Source organism: Talpa europaea (assembly GCF_964194135.1).
Source record: "Talpa europaea genome assembly, chromosome: 8".
Taxonomy (NCBI): Eukaryota; Metazoa; Chordata; class Mammalia; order Eulipotyphla; family Talpidae; genus Talpa; species Talpa europaea.
Window position 1 is genome coordinate 98527650 of NC_140075.1, and position 16639 is coordinate 98544288.

Below are 16639 nucleotides of genomic sequence, written 5' to 3' on the forward strand. Positions count from 1 at the left end.
ATCATTCAAGTGGACAGTTGCATGTGTGCATGCTTAGACCCACCACATTCATCACATACCTACAGTAGTTTGACATCTAGCCGAAAGCATAAGTACCTAAAACAAAGGTACAGACTTGAGGTTCCCCTACAGGGAGTTAACATCATATTTACAACTGTGCAGAGAGCAGAGACCGCGTAGGTACCATGTCCCTGTTTGCACTGAACTTCTAGAAACAGGAGCAGAGAGCTGGGGCAAACATCAGGAGGAAGTGCCAAATACAAAAGCCTCTGATTTCCTTTCTTTACTCTTTCAGGATTGATCGGAAAAAGGACAAGACAGAAAGGAAAATTTTGGATAGTCAAGAGCGGGCCTTTTGGGATGTCCACAGGCCAGTGGTGAGAAAACTGCTTGGCTCTCCACTCTCTTTATTTTCCTCCTTCTTCCACTTAAAAGACTGCTTTTTGCCACAAGGTGTCTCATTCTTAAAATTGCTAAGCTTTGTGAAATTGCTTTTGCCACTCATTCATATAATTTCAATAGATTTTCCAGAATGCATGTCAGTACCACATTTTAAAAATTATCCTTCCATGAAAACATGGAATCAGTATAAGGGGCACTCTGAGAATTCCACCTGGGACCTTTGGACCTTAGAAGTTGTCATTCCCCAAATAAACAGTTTCCATTTTTCCTGACATTCTGTTCAAAATCTTAGAATATTCTCTTTCAAATGCAGCCTATTCTCATTCTTCTCAGTTGTTATATCTAGAACATCTCCATGAACATTGGACTAGCCAATATTGAACCATTGCTCCTTGGAGAATGAGAGTTAGATGCCTGTGAGCTCTGGACACAATATTTGTATAAACAGATTAGTACATAACTTTGTTTCTATTTTAAGACACTAGCTATGTGGTGTTGATTCTTTAACACTGACCCCCATGGTCATCAGCACAACTGAGCCTGGAGGAGCCTGAGGAGCCTGGAGGATGCTTCTCTAACATGTATTTTTTTCTCCATAAGGCACATCCAGTCATCTTGTGCTTAGGAACCCTGGATAGCACCTCCGGCCTGTGCTTGGAGGTCATCTTAACCAGTCATACCACCAACAATCTCAAAAATGTGGGAAACGAGGCACCACTTAGACTGAAATGAGTGTGAAATGATGCTTAGTGTGAGATGCAGCCATCAGGCAGAGCCACTTTATCAGCCTCAGCTGAGCACATGCTCATGGTGGGCTCAGAATTGCGGCCGCTCAGGGCGAGTCCACAAACGAATGACCAAGAGCATTGACTTGGGGAGCAGGAGTAAATTTTATCAGGTGGACAAAGTCAGAAGTACAAACTCCTTGAAAAATGAGGTTCGATTGTATTTTAACTTCATTTAAAGCAAATATTGTGTTCCCCTCATGAAATGGAACTAAAAATGAATAAACTATTTTGGCCTTCCTAAAAGCCAGTGAAAAGCAAAACCAAAGAAATAATTCCCCATCCTGATATTGGAAGGTTTTTTGTTTGTTTTTTTTTTTAAGATTTATTTATTTATACAAGCACTGGGTACAGTCAGAAGCGCGGGAGGGTGAGAGAATTCACCAGAGCCAGAGCAGGGAGCAGAACAGGCAGAAGGACCCAAGTACACTGCTGAGGGGAGCAGCGGGCGGCAGGAGAGGTCTGCGCGCCACGTGGGACCCTCTGCAGGCAGCTTTGCAACCCAGTGCTCAACCTCTGCACCACCAGGGAGATCGATATTGGGAGGTTTTTAATGTCTGGGTCAGTGAAGTGACAAAGGCTGTGGTGAAAAGACTTGGCCACTTTTTGAATAAGTTTACTCTTAGAAACTGTAGCTATCCCCTCTACCTATCAGCCTTAGAGAGTATGAGGTAAGCTTTTATGTTTCATATGAGAACTCTGTGGAGGAATACATATTGGAGGCAAAACATCTTTGTAAAAAAATTATAAAAGGCAAAATGGAAGTCATTGTGAATTATCTGTGATGGGAAAGATACCAGTTGGTTCTGATGGTGTCACTTGGGCTATATTGGAAGAGGAGTGATTTTTACTTAGTAATTTATGTGATCATCTTTTTTTTTTCTCAGCCAGGTTGTGTGAACACAACAGAAATGGATATCAGAAAATGTCGACGTTTGAAGAATCCACAAAAGGTTAAAAAGGTTCGCTAGTTTAGCTGAATTAAAAATTCGTGGTGTGAACAGCCCTTCCATTTCTGCTACTGTTCAAACTATAATTTGCTGTTTGGAATTCTACTGCATTTTATCCTTTGAAACTATTTCATTCATTTATCTTACAAATATTTATGCAGTTACTGATGTGTTCTTGGCACTGTTCTTGCTGCTGAAACACTGTAGCAAATCCTCACAAAGCCCATAGTCTGGCAGGGGATGAAAGGCACCAACAGGCAGCAGTGTCCAGGCTGTGTTGGAAACGCAAAGGATATCAGGAGTGGGTGTGGGCACCAGAATGGGGGCTGCTACAGGGACTTCCCATGTGGGGTCACCATATAGTGAGGTTGAAGGGAGAGTAGCAGGTGTCTCTATGAAAGGAAACTAAACGCGGAAAGTAGCAAAGTCTAACACATGAAGGTAAACTTGATGTTTGAAACAAATGGAAATCTGTTAGTGTATTTTAATCTTCCAAACTCAAGTTACCTCTTGCCCAACTATGAATGAGTCAAAGATCATGGTGTTTCACTATTGGAAATGCGTGGTAATGGTACACCCAAGGGTGGCACACTCAGGCCATCCCAAGTTGGTACATCCCACCCTTAGAATAACACCGGGACCATATTTAGGACAAAGCAGTCCTCCATAATATTAATTCCAAAAGGTGAGAGATGGGTCCCCAAACATCTGTATTTCTTGTCACGAGTAATCCTTTCACTCACTCATATAGATAAGATAAGATAAGATAAGATAGGATAGGATAGGATAGGATAGGATAGGATAGGATAGGATAGGATAGGATAGGATAGGATAGGATAGGATAAACTTCTTGAATTTGCCTATATATTTTGTTCTTCACTAAGATAATGATGCCCACTGTATTATAGTTTATAATGTTAGTTTTAAAATGTCCTCATTTCATCTTTAAGGACCCCCAAAATGATAGTATTCCAGAATTTCATGGAGCCCATTTCCACCCTTATCTGAGCCCTTCAGGGTTTTATAGATTTCAACTATACATTCGCAAAGATTATTTTTAATCTGCTCCCAAACACAAAGAACAGCTTAAAAAGTAGCCAAAGCTGTGAACATGTAGAGAAACTGAGGCCAGGAGACTGTTTAACTGGAAAGGAAAAAATCTGAAACTCTGCCATCTCAAGTTTGCACCAGATGGGTGTGTCCCCTGTGGGCCAACAGAAAACCTAGAGATCTTTAGTGCATCATCTTTAGCAATTGTTCTTGAATTTCTTGTGCCTCAAAATCACCTGTGGGTATTTTGTGCAGGTTCCCAAACCCCACCCACACAGTTTCTAATTCAGTTACATATGGGGTGTGGCTCTGCAATGTTCAGCTTTACCAAGTATTTCTAAATGAGTCTTTGTACATGACCTAAGGACCATGTTTGTAGAAACACTGATACTCAAGGCGTCCATTTTCAGCTCAGTAAGAGGGAATATTTTCCAACAGCCATTACCCAAAGATGGGATGTGATGTCTCAAGAGGCAGAATTGCCATCATTGAAAAAATTCAAGCAGATACTGATCATTTCTTGTCAGGATGTCACAGAGGGGATTGGAAACATTGGATAAGTAGTCAAACTAGCTGTCCCAGGAGGCCCTCTTCTACATTCAGGGTACATGATTCTATGTTCTTGCTTCTTCTCTAGTCAGTGTATGGTGTGACTGAAGATGCCCAGTCAAGCCCTTTGCACATACCCAGTCAGCCAGTCAGAAAAACTACAAAGGAGGACATCCGGAAACAGGTGAATGAAGTGACTCCTGCACTCCCATGGGGAGGCATGGCCAGTTTAAAAATGCTTTGAATGTTCACCTCTGAAGGCTGTGGAAGCTTTGAGTTCCTGTAAACCACAGTGGAATCCAGCTGTGGGGCACTTGAGCCTTTGAGTCTGTGTGTGAACAACCCTGGAAGCTTGAGAGGGAAAACTTTCTGCTGCATTCCTCCAGCAACTCTAGAGAAGGACATCAATGGGTGATCCCAGTGCCTTGGGTGACTGCTGTGGGAGCTGGAGCAGGGAGGCACTCAGACACTGTGGGGTCTTTAGAATTTTAATGCACTTCCAGAGCAAACCAGTGCCACACCACTGACTTTATGGCTATGGTTCAAAAGGAACATTTGAAAATAAAGAACCCCCCTTGTCAATGTCATTTCAATGCTACCTTGTTCTTGACGATGGGTTAACTGGTCAACCCAGGTCAGAAGTCAATATCTAATTATTACTCCTTTTTGGACTTTCCTAGTAATGAAGTAATTTTAGGATCTACTCTTTACATTATATCTTACTGACTTCTGGGCAAGAATTCAAAGGAATAAATTGTTAGGTGTCTGCCCATGACAAGTTTATTGTTGACTGGAGAAGAGGAAACAGGTGTATATAAAATAGCTGTGGAATGATTCTAATCTGCCATGTAGGCATGAAAAATGAGCAGAGGAAGGTCACTGGAGCTAGTTAAGCCAGATCCTTACAGTGTGTGTTCATTACTTGTCCATGCTGTTGCTAAATTTTGCAGTATACAGTCATACCTCAGAGATACTGCAAGTTTGGTTCCAGACCACTGCCATAAAGCAAATACTGCCATAAGAGTCACATGTTTGTTTGTTTGTTTGTTTGTTTGTTTGTTTGTTTGTTTGTTTTGTTTCTCACCACATGTATGCTTTACTGGAGTTAATTGTGCAATGGCATTATGTTTTTGAACATCAGTGTACATACCTCAATTAAAAATACCTTACTGCTTAAAAAATGCCAACCATCACCTTAGCCTCCTATGAATGGTTCTCTTTTTGCTGGTGGAGACACTTGTAAAAAAAAAAAAAAGATGCAGTGTTTCAAAGCACAATAAAGCAAAGTATGATATGAGGTATGTCTATGTCTATATATGCTCCCTTTCAGTTTGCAATTACTTTGGGGGATCAAGACTTTAGCTAGAACACAGTACTGAAAGCTAAGTGACATAGGCTAAATTGAAGTGTGAATCTTAAGTGTGGCAGAAAAATACAAAGGTGCTGAATGGTTGCTGAAGTGCAAAGTCTTTCCAGAAAAGGTATTTGGATCTTGATGAAAATGTAGAATTTGAATTCTTGGGATAAATAGAGGTTTATCTTGGTCTTAACACCCCTGTTTTCTCTTCCCCCAGATAACATTTTTGAATGCACAGATTGACAGACATTGTTTAAAAATGTCCAAAGTGGCTGAAAGGTATGTTTCCCCTCAATAATATTCCAGCTATCTTCTAATGTAACAAAGGAGAAATGTCCCAGGGTCATTGCTAATAAATAATGCCAAGAGGCAGACCACAGTCATTTCTTAAACTGATGGGTGAAAAAACCACAGGCCCTGTGTTAGTACATCTAAGGTAACAGACCTCCCTTGAATGGTGTCAAGAAATCTTCTGTTGCTAAAGCTTTTCCAGGGAGGTGGCTATGGGTCCTTGTCAATCAGGAAGAGCATCCTTAAAAGCTACATCATGCGCTTTTGCCTTCAGCCTCTTGATTAATTCAAATGGAATTGCTCTGTTCCCCTTTAAGCTATAAAATGCCTAGATTCACTTTATAGGATGAAGGAAATTATCTGTGCCCTTTGAGGTGCTGGCTGCACAAACAGGAGGGGACTGGACCATCAGGAGGCGTTCCGCCTCCACACACCATCAACCACTGAACTGCATCGAATCAACTGGAAAGAAAATATTTGGCACCTCCAGCCTGGCTTGTGCAGGAGCATTTGTGCTACAATCTGCACCAGTAGCTGGTTCCACTCCGTTAACTCACGGGAGATTCAATTTTGTCAACTAAATAGTCTGTTTTTGAAGTCTCAGGAAAGAGGGGTGACCACCTGGGAATCTGTATGGGATAAGTCTGGTCAGGCAGCCTAATGCTGAGCGTTTGTTCATCCATATGCTACTGTTAAAGCAATGACAGATAGCTAAAGGATCAAGGGTTTAGGTGGGGTCTTAGCATTTAGCATATCAGAGTGAAATGTTCTGTAAGCCTGGGTCATACAGGGGGCTGGTGTTTTCAGCCTTTCACTGCTGGCCCTGGGGTGATTCATATTTTCTTTCTAGATAAATAACAGCAATGTGAGGCTAAGGGAAGCCCACTCCCCAGTCAAAAACCTGAATTAATGCCCTGCCTTCGGGGAGTCACAGATATCCCTGGATTTGGACTCATGTCTCACAGGGTAGCTCACGTGTACACCAAAGTTCCTCAATAGTGTCTCTATTGATATTCTGAGCTGAATTTGTTGCAGGAAACTGTCCTATGCATTATAGGATATCCAGCAGCATCCCTGGCCCCTACCCAGTAGATATCAAAACTCCACTTCGCAATTGTAACCAAAAATGTCTCCAGTCATTACCATACATCCTTAGGGATTGGGGAGGGGGTGGTAAATTGACCCCATTGAGAATCACTGATATTCCTATTTTCCCTACTGCAAATACTTCGGAGGGTTGCCTTGGCTGGAGCTCACCTTTACACCAATTATTCTGGAGTCCCTGTTTTCGCTAACTCCGTAGAAGCCACCTCACCCCACTATCAGTTAACCCATCATTAAGAAGAAGAGATTATTCGTACTCCCAGAGTAGCTGGTTTTAATACTGCTTTTCAGATCTCACTGTGGTTGCCTTTGTCCCAGAAGAGTGCCTGTGAGTGAAATCACTGGAATGATCTAAATTCCATTGGTGCCACGGCCTGTGGAGGAACTATGAACTTTTTTTACCGCCCCCCCCCCCCAAAAAAAAAGAAAGAGAGAGAGAGAGACAGAAATGGCTGCCCTAGGATGTTGTGAGTGTTGTGCCAGCTATGTCTGGTCTGCAAAGGACACTTGAGAGTCTGCAATCCTAGGTGACTTGTCTGAGGGTGCATCATTCTTGGGTCTATTATTCAGATCCCCTGGTTTGGAGACTGGTAGTCCAGGTGGCAGATGGAGGTTAAGGGGTTACGAATGGAAATACCAAAACCCTGACTCTAGGGATTCAGATTCAGTGATTGTAAGCAGATCGCAGCAACTTGCTTTCTGAATATTCTTCCAGTGGCTTCATGGGACCCCTTGGGAGCTTGGAGAAGCCACTGCCAGCCTCTAAGACTGACCCGAGAAGTCACAGCAGAAAGGACACCCAGCTTTTTCTTACATTCAGGAAAGAGCCTGAACCTGAGGGAGGCCGAGCCCCCTACCACCGGGCAGGTGTGCTGAGGCCCCAGGTGCTGAGACTGGCCAGGGAGAAAGCCTCAGTGTGGTAGGGGAGGAGGCCGCAGTGCCTATTGTTTGTTTATGTGCTGTCAGGGAGGTAGGGGTGCCACCTGGTACCATCTAATTATGCTGGAGAGGCCTCTAGCCTTGAAGCCTTGAAGAGATTATTCGTACCAGCCACTCCTCACTCCTCAGCCTAAGGCTTTCACGAGTCTCCGCCCAGAAGTGACTGGATTGTATTCCCAGCAGCAATAACTGGCAACTTTTCAATGTGACACCAGGGTTTTTCATTAGCGCCACAAGGAAACTCCCAGACAGAGAGGGCAGAAGGAGAGGAGCCGGGTGGTAGCAGGAGATAAAGCAGCCTGGAGCCCCGGTCTGTCGGCAGCTTTGGAGGGGTGGGGACAGGGAGGTGGTGCTGGCAGCTACTGGACACACCAGAGGTGAAAGCTGAGTTATCTCAGGTGGGCACACACCCACTCCAGGTCTGGCTTCCCAGGCCAGCTCTGGGTGGTGGGTGGTAATTCGCCAGGAGGCATCTGGCAAAGGATTTTATCCCTTTTCAGTTAGTTCCTTGAGAATTGATATTGGGGAGAAGCAGGAGCAGTGGTGTCATGAAAATCCAGTTCCTGAAATTCAAGGGCCATAGGTGGGGGGAGGGGGTGTCACAGGGTGCATCCGGGCCCCGCTGGGATGGGAATAAGAAAACTGTGAAAAAGGGCAAAACAGAACCATTTGGGGGATAGGCGGGAACCATTGGGTTTGATGCTGCCAGTGCCTTTTCTAACTGTGTGACCTCGAGGAAGTGACTTCGCCTCTCTGTGCCTCTGTTTCCACCTCTTTAAAGGGGAGAGAGCAATAGTCCTTACTGACAGGGGAAGGAGTTAACCCATGACAGAGCTTGCTTCAGTGCTTGGTACTTAGCACATGTGAGTGATTATTACTATTTTCCAGTGTGGTGCCTAATGGTGCTTTGGAAGGGAGCCAAATTCATGTGCATGAGACTGGAATGAACTGGTGGATGGCATTCAAAGGAACAAAGGGCTGGCCAAGGAGTGAGGCTGGCCCTGCAAATGGCAGTTTTGTGCCCACCCTCTCGCTACACAGAGAACCCTTGAGGCTGCCCTGCCAGCCACAGTCGGTGTGTCTGCCTCGTCTGACCCCTGTGTCACTACTACCTGCCACCTTTGGTAGAGAGGGGTCCCACAAAGAGGTTAGCATCCAGCACAGATTTTCTTACTCAGCGGTTTCATTATTCTGCCCTATTGTCCCTATGAGTGTGAATACCACCGCAACCAAACCATATTTCCCAGGCTGTCCATTGCACCTGGAAACAGTGCCTGAGATGTTACCCAGCTTTTGCTTCAGAAAGTATGATCCCATATGCACAAATGCAATTTCTGGATAAAATACCCTTAACACCTTAAGCTCTTCCTTTTAGCTCTTTTAGATGAGAATCTTCCTTAGAAATGGTTTATGTGCTTGCTTCCTAAAGCCGAGACACCACCTGTCAGTTCCTTCTTCTGGATGACTGAGGGTCATGTTCCTAGACTGGGTTTTAAAGCTCGGTGACCGAGGTCATACAAAGTGCCACAACTGCTTCCCTTTCCCTCATGGCCCCAGACCGTTAAGCTCTTTGAGTCTCTATTTCTGCTTTGTAGCTGTTGGCTTATTTTCTTGTTTCCAGTCAACAAACTTTAATAGTTCTTCCTCCTCTCCAACCAACCCTATTTCTTGTCAGTAGCAAACCAAGTGCATCAGCTACTTATTGTTGAGTAACAAAACCCGTCAAAACATAGTAGCTTCCAACAATAGGCATTTTCTCACCTATCTATGAGCCCGCTGGCTTCATCAGCTCACCCTCGTGTCCATGTGCAGCTGGGATTGAGTAGGCAGCTCAACTGATCTTACCTGGACTATCTCAGATGTTTGGCTTCAGGTGGCTTGGGATGACCTCAGCTGGGACAACTGTGCTCTCCCCTGCCATGGTCTCTCACTGCCAGCAGGCTAGTTGCCCCCACCGGCACAGCAGCATTCTAGGAGAGAGGGCAGAAGCATGCAGAGCCTCCTGAGGTTTGAAACTGGTGCTCCTCTCTTCTGCTGCATTTTATCAGATAAAGCAAATCACAAGTCCAGACCAGATTCAAGGGCTGGGAAAATAGACTCCAATTTTTTGTTTGAAATTGATCGACTATGCCAGGAAATTGAATAACCATGTCCATAGTCTTGATTCTAAAGCAAAAGAGTCTTCTTCTAAACAAGAGACAACATGCCAAGAGGCATAGAGTTTATTCATCTGCGCACACTGCTTAGAGGTGCCTCTGGTCACTTACCTCACCAATTTTTTCTCAGTCATTGAACTTGCTAAATAATAAATTCTTACTCTTCTTTGCCAGCCTGGAGGGTGTTTTATTTCAGTTCACCCAAGCCTAAGAGTACTGGACAAACCAATTTTGCAAGTGCAAAAATCTATGTGCTGTAGTTCCAAATTGTCTGGAAAGCCTTAATGTTTTGCTGGATTTTCCGAGATACTTTTGCCCACTGGCAGTGACCCTGAGCCACACCTGGCCCTGCAGGCATCATGCCATGCTGCCCCCACCTGGAGAGATGAGCTGTAGCATTTTATATCTGTTCCTGTACTTGACTTGCCCTTACCTGTCCCTGGAGGTCATGTGTGTGTCACGGCTGACTGCTGAATTGATTTCTTCACCATCACCTTGCTGGCCCATCTCAAGATCGCTGCTGCTCCCTGAAATTGGATGCTGGTTCTTCCTCTGCCTCTTGACCCTCTGTGATCATGAAATGTAATTAATGAAATGAGATAAGACAGCAAAGGACTGGATACCTTAAGGGTCTATTAAGAACCTGCTAGGGTGATAGAAGCCTGTGAATTTCATGTCTAATGATAGCTTCAGAGAAGGGGGGAAGAAGGGGCCAAGGAGGTCATTACAACTTTGCTTTTATGAAATTCCAGACACCATGGATCCTGGCTCCTCCTTTCTCCCAGCCCATCTTAGGTGACAGGAAAAAAACACAGAGGAAACATGATTACCAGGTTGCTTTTATCCAGATCCGTATCTGGAAGGACAAGATACGTGGCCTGACATGTGCTCTTCTTTCTGAGAGGCTGAATCCACCACCACATCCCGACAGTCATCCTGAGTTTCTATATTAGATGTTTTTTTTCTGGGTGACCTGCAATTAAGTTCTTTCTTTATATTCACTCTCCTCCCTACCTTCTCTAATATGAAAAAGATTAGTTAATTGACAGGAACCAAGCTTGCTTTTCTGTCTCTCAGTGCTACTCTACTTTTCATTCCTTTTTCTAATCAGACCATCTTCCTGCCCCAATTCCCTTTTGTGGCTTGTAGTTTAGAAAATGCCCATTCTGGGCCTCCCTGGTGACGCAGGCGGTTGAGCACAGTGCTGTGAAGTTGTACACAGCCTCTGCAGTGCTGGTTCGATCCCTGCCAGCCTCAGAGCAACCCACATGGCGAGCAGACCTCTCCTGTCTCGCCCGCTGCTCCCCTCAACGGTGTATTTCTTCAGTCTGCCTGTTCCATTCCCTGCTCTGTCTCTGGTGAATCCACTCACCCTCCCGCGCATCTGGCCTTGTACCCCAGCTCTTGTATGCATAAAATAGATCTTTAAAAAAAAAGAAAAGAAAAGAAAATGCCCATTCCATGGGGGGGGGGGGCAAATATATCCTGCTATCCAACCCCTTTTCACACAGTTTCCAAGGTTCCTTCCCAGTTGGAGGTCCTGATTTCCTAGTGTGTGCTCAGCCACATTTCGATTGTATTTCCAAGATGGATTGAGAGTCCCTCTTCCTTAAAGCTGTGCCTGCCTTGCCTTGTTTCCCCAGGAATGGGCCTTTCTGTAGCAGCCACCTCGCTCACTGCCCCTCCTCCCAGAGCAGAGGGGATTTTGCCATCTCTCCCCTACCTGCCCTGTTGGTAGGATCCCAGACGTGAACTCTGCTCCTCAGATTCCTTCCGAGGAAGCCTCAACCCACAATGAACAGCACCTCTTCTTTCTCCAGCTTACCCCCCATGCTCTTTTAGGTCACATTCTATACAATTTTTAGCAGCATTATGAGTCTTTCTTTTTTTGGTAAGGAAGAGAAGGTAAAATCTAAAACTTTTTCTCCAAATTTTTCAAGAGGTCAGACTAAGTTTTCTGAATTTTTTTTCACTATTTCCATCCTCTCTAGGTTTCTCAAAGGTAGGACCTAACCAGCAATCTAAGTTGGGAAGTTATCATGATAACAACCTCCATTGTATATACTCCTCCCAAATTATGTTTTATATAATACATGTTTTACATAGGTATAAATATATGATATCATATGCATATATAAATAAATATGTATGTATGTATGTAAAATATGTGTATAAATATAGCTATAATACCCAAGAGTGATCAGTGTAATGGGAAGCTGTGAGTTCTGTTAGCTCAGCACCAGCACCTTCCTGTGATCCAGAAGTGCTTCACTATTTCATGGCACCAGTAGGTGCTGGATAATGTTGATTGAATGACTGACTGATTACAGGCTTTACCTTGGGTGGTCATGTGGTGACTTTTTGCCCCTGACTCTAAAGAGTGGGACAGGAGTGTGTGAACAAATCAGCCAGCTCCACACCTCCACCCAAGAAGCATCATAGAGTAGCTGATGATGGTGGTGAGAGCATTCACTAACCTGTCTAAGGATGTGAGTTTATCATTTGAAAATAACAAATCCATATAGTAATCAGGCAGAAGCAGTGCTAAGGGAACAAGCATGTTATAACTGCTTGATGAGAAATTATTTTCCTAATGAACTTTCTATATTTTTTCCATTTCCTTCTGATTAGTTAACACAGGCTACCCTAACAAAACACCACTGACTGGGTGGCTTAAACAACAGATATATTTTGTCTGGAGGCTGGAAGTCCAAGATGAAGGTGCCAATGGGGCAGGTTTCTGGTGTTGGGCCACTCTTCCTGGCTTGCAGGTGGCCATCTTCCTGCTGTGTCCACATGTGGCTGTCCCTCTACATGCACACACAGAGGAGACAACCATGGTGTCCCTTCCTCTTCTTTTAAGGACAGTCTTCTAAGATGAGGATCTTGCCTGTAGGGCCTCATTGAAACTTAATTGCCTCCTTAAAGGATCTATCTTCAGAAACAGTCACACTGCATGTAGGGTGTCAACATAGGAATTTGGGGGGGATACACTTCGATCCATGACAGCTCCCAGTTTCACTTTTGTGCTACCCAGCTTGGGTTCGGTGACCATTCCTGGTCATTCTGCCATGACTAGATGCAGGACTTACATATACATGGCAGCCCCTGAAATAGCCCTCTACATGTGCAGGGGGCACTTCCTGGGAGATTGATAAAACTGAGCAGGAACCCAGCAATGTTCTCTGTGCTAGCTCCTCCATGTTGGCAGAATCCTCACCCTCCAGGGTCTCTACCTGCTTCATCCAACCCCCTAGAGAGACAGCATGAGGGTTAACACTGTATTCCTCAACCATGTTGCTCTCTCCGTTTGCACTACCTTTTACTCCTAGGAAATGACCTCAGCCTCGGAGCAGACTCAAAGGCCTTTTACCCTCTCTGCATGAAGTATAAATGGTATCCTGTGTAGTCAACCCATTGTTTCTATCCTCTCCTGCAGCTTGATCACTTACACGGAACAGTATGTGGAATACGATCCTTTGATCACACCGGCTGAGCCGTCCAATCCCTGGATCAGCGACGATGTTGCTTTATGGGACATAGAGATGAGGTAAAAAAAAAAAATGCATTTTCATGTTTAAAAGTAAGAGGGATGTGAAAGAAAGGTTATGAAATTATGAGATCACAGGATTTCCTCTCGTATTTTATCACCAGAACAGAGAGCCCTCAAGTAACTTCCAGACTGAGTTCTGCTTACTCACGGTTTGTCTTTCATAATTCTTGTTTGTAAATGGATCTTTCTGGCTTCCCTCTCACCTCTCTCTGACTCTTTGGACATTGCAATAACTGGGACAGTCCCTCACATCTCCCATTTCTGGTCACTGAAGGGAAAGAATCTGTTGGTCAATTGGTTTTTTCATATTAAGAAGCAGCAGCAATAATAACACCGAGCATTTATTCCATACTGACCACATAGTAAATGCCTTACATGGCATCCCCACAACAGGTCAACATTATTCTCAGCAGTAAACAAATGAGGAGACTAAGGCACAGAGGAGTTAATAAACTTTCCTGAGGTCACACAGCAAGCTGGTGGCAGAGTTAGGATTAGACCCCAATCAGATGCAGCAGAGCTGTGGTTTTCTGCACTCTGCTCTTCATAATGGGCAACAGCTATCACATTGAGCCCCTCCTTTCCCGTGGGGAAAGCAAGCGTGTCTACTTATTGGCTGAGGGGCCAAGCCTAGAGGGCTCTGGACTGTTGTCACAGTATGGAAAGAAGTGCGTGGATGATGCCGGTGTGGTGTGACTTTGCACCTTCTGCCCCTCAACAAAACAACTTTCTATTTGGGTTTTTCTTGATATCCCCTCATTCACTTTCATGCTTACTCTTTTTGTTTTGTTTTGTTTCTTGAATTGGAAAAAACTAAAGTCATCAATGCTTATTATAAAAAATTCAAACTAGGGCACAAGGGGTTAAGCATAGCACTGTGAAGCTAACCACAGCCACTGCAGCCTGAGTTCAATCCCTGGCCAGGGAGATACCCACATGGCGCAGCAGACCTCTCCTGGCTCACCCCCTGCTCCCCTCAACAGCATTTCAGTCAATCTACCTGTTCTGTTCCCCACTCTGTCTCCGGTGAATCCTCTTACCACCCACACCTCTGGCCTGTACCCCAGTTCTTGTATGCATAAATAAATAAATCTTTTCAAAAAAAGAAAAAAAATCAAACCAGTGAGATGTACATAACGTAGAAAATTCTTTCTCCAACGCCATCTCACTTTCCAGAATGAACCTTTGTTCATAGTCTAATGCCATGTTCCCAAATTGCACCAGGGACCTCAGAGTCACATTCTAAATCTTTGAGGAAACACAGTGGTATTTGGCATATGATCACACTACATTCCTTCCAATGATGTCATCTCTTTGCAAAGCTGGGTTTTCAGTTGCTGTGATAAAAAGCAAGTACTATGCAAAAGTCAACATGGAATAGGAATGAAGGTAACAGGCACCAATTGATTCCAAAGCATGAGAATGATGCATGGAGTCCAACAGGCATGCAGTGTGTTTATTTAAGAATAAAGTGAATTAGGCCTCCCTAGTGGCACAAGGGGTTAAGCACAGCACTGTGAAGCTATCCAAAGCTTCTGCAGCACAAGTTCGAACCCCAGATGGTCAGGGAGCTACCCACAAGGCGCAACAGACCTCTCCTGACTTGTCCGCTGCTCTCTTCAGCAGTGTATTTCAATCAGTCTGCCTGTTCTGTTCCCCAGTCTGTCTCTGGTGAATCCTCTCACCTACCGCACCTCTGACCTGTATCCCAGTTCTTGTATGCATAAATAAATAAATCTTTAAAAAAAAGAACGAAGTAAATTGATAATTTTTCTTTCAGTGTATATCTACTTCAAATAGCTACCAAGTTGTTAGGACACAAGTTGTTATTAAATTTTTTGGAGCTGACTTAGGATTTGTTTGCTTTTTTGTTTGCCTTGCTTTTTGTTTGCCTGGGGGCAGCTGAAACACTAAGGATGCCATGAACTCAGAAAATTTGGGAGCCTTAATTGAGTGTCTAATCATATTCTTTTGCACAAATGAGTTCATTATATCTATAATGTTCTATAGTTTTTAACTAGTGATATAACAGTCTTTCCATGTGAACACACATAGATCCTCCTTATACTTTTTAACACCTACATCGTGACCCCTTGCATGGGTGTAACTTATTTAATTAATAAATTGGTTATATGACCCAGGTGATAAAATTTTTTTAAAGATGTATTTATTTATTTATTTTTAATTTATATAAGCACTGGGTACAGTCAGAAGTGCAGGAGGGTGAGAGAATTCACCAGAGCCAGAGTGGGGAGCAGAACAGGCAGACTGACAAAATACACTACTGAAGGGAGCAGCTAGTGCAGCAAGAGAAGTCTGCACGCCATGCGGGACCCTCGCCGGCCGGCCGGGGATTGAACCAGCGCTGCAGAGGCTGCGGACAGCTTCGCAGCCCAGCACTCAACCGCTGTGCCACCGGGGAGGCCCTGTTTATTTATTTACGTGTAGAAGAACTGGGGTGTAGGTCAGAAGTGCGGGGAGTAAGAGGATTCAGCAGAGACAGAATGGGGAACAAAACAGGCAGACTGACGAAATACACTGCTGAGGGGAGCAGCAGGCAAGACAGGAGAGGCCTGCAGCGCCGTGTGGGCAGCTCCCTGTCCTGAGATTAAACTCAGGCCGCAGCAGTGATAGCAGTGATAGCACTGGGACTTAATCCCTACACCACGAGGGAGGGCCCCCATAAATATTTAGATTGTACTTTTTTTCTTTTGCTAACAAAAACAATTATGAAATGAACAGCCTTATATGCGAGTCCAATTATTTCTTCAAGACGAATTCCTAGGGGTGGAATTGCTAAGCATGGTATGCATATTTTAATTTTAGCTCATGTAGACAGATTCCTCTTGAGCAAAATTCTAACAACTTTTTTCATGCCTCCACCTTAAAAGTGCCCAATTCCTACATCTTCACCCACTCAGCCAGTATTAATCTTTTTTTATCTTTGCAGATCTGATAATGCAAATCTCATTTGAATTCACATTTCTTTAATATATTAAGAGTCTTTTCTCACAATTAGTAGATATTTATTCTTCTTTTGTGGTTAAGATATTTTGTATTCCTTGCCCACTTTTCTAGTAGTGTGTTTGCTTCAGATGTTGGGATACAAACAGTCGCATTTACTTGTATCATGTATTTTATCTTTTTTCCTGATATTGTGTGTTTTATGAATATCATTCCTCTTTCTTATTCCTTTTCTTCTTCTCTGACTTTTACTTTCTTAACCAACTTTTGTACTAGCTTTTGCTACTCTGCTTTCTATTCTAGTCCATGTACTTTAAAATGTTTCAATTAAAGATGTCATTAATTTATGCAAATAATAATGGTGCATATAAAGTGAAAACTCTCCCTTAACCTCCCAACCCCTTTCTCCCCCAGGGATATGTTAACCTGATATATTTTCAACCAACATTTTGTGACATATTTCTCTGTTGACTTTAAAAGAAAAATGATATGTAGATGGTATCTTCTTTCTAATATTTCTGACATGCCCTAGGATTACC

General features: G+C 43.7%; 1 protein-coding gene across 10 annotated transcripts in view; it reads left to right on the forward strand.

The window, feature by feature from the left end:
• Nucleotides 1–16639, forward strand: part of RGS6 (regulator of G protein signaling 6) — a gene marked incomplete at both ends in the record, with an annotated part of 422024 nt that overhangs the window by 350562 nt on the left and 54823 nt on the right. For 4 of the 10 annotated variants that reach the window (XM_084240513.1, XM_084240517.1, XM_084240519.1 and 1 more), the window contains 5 exons: nt 296–377; nt 2075–2149; nt 3825–3920; nt 5311–5372; nt 13023–13133. In XM_084240513.1, coding sequence (XP_084096639.1) covers nt 296–377; nt 2075–2149; nt 3825–3920; nt 5311–5372; nt 13023–13133 — 426 coding nt within the window. The remainder of the gene's footprint in view (nt 1–295; nt 378–2074; nt 2150–3824; nt 3921–5310; nt 5373–13022; nt 13134–16639) is intronic. The other 6 variants (XM_084240516.1, XM_084240521.1, XM_084240522.1 and 3 more) reach the window with 3 other exon arrangements.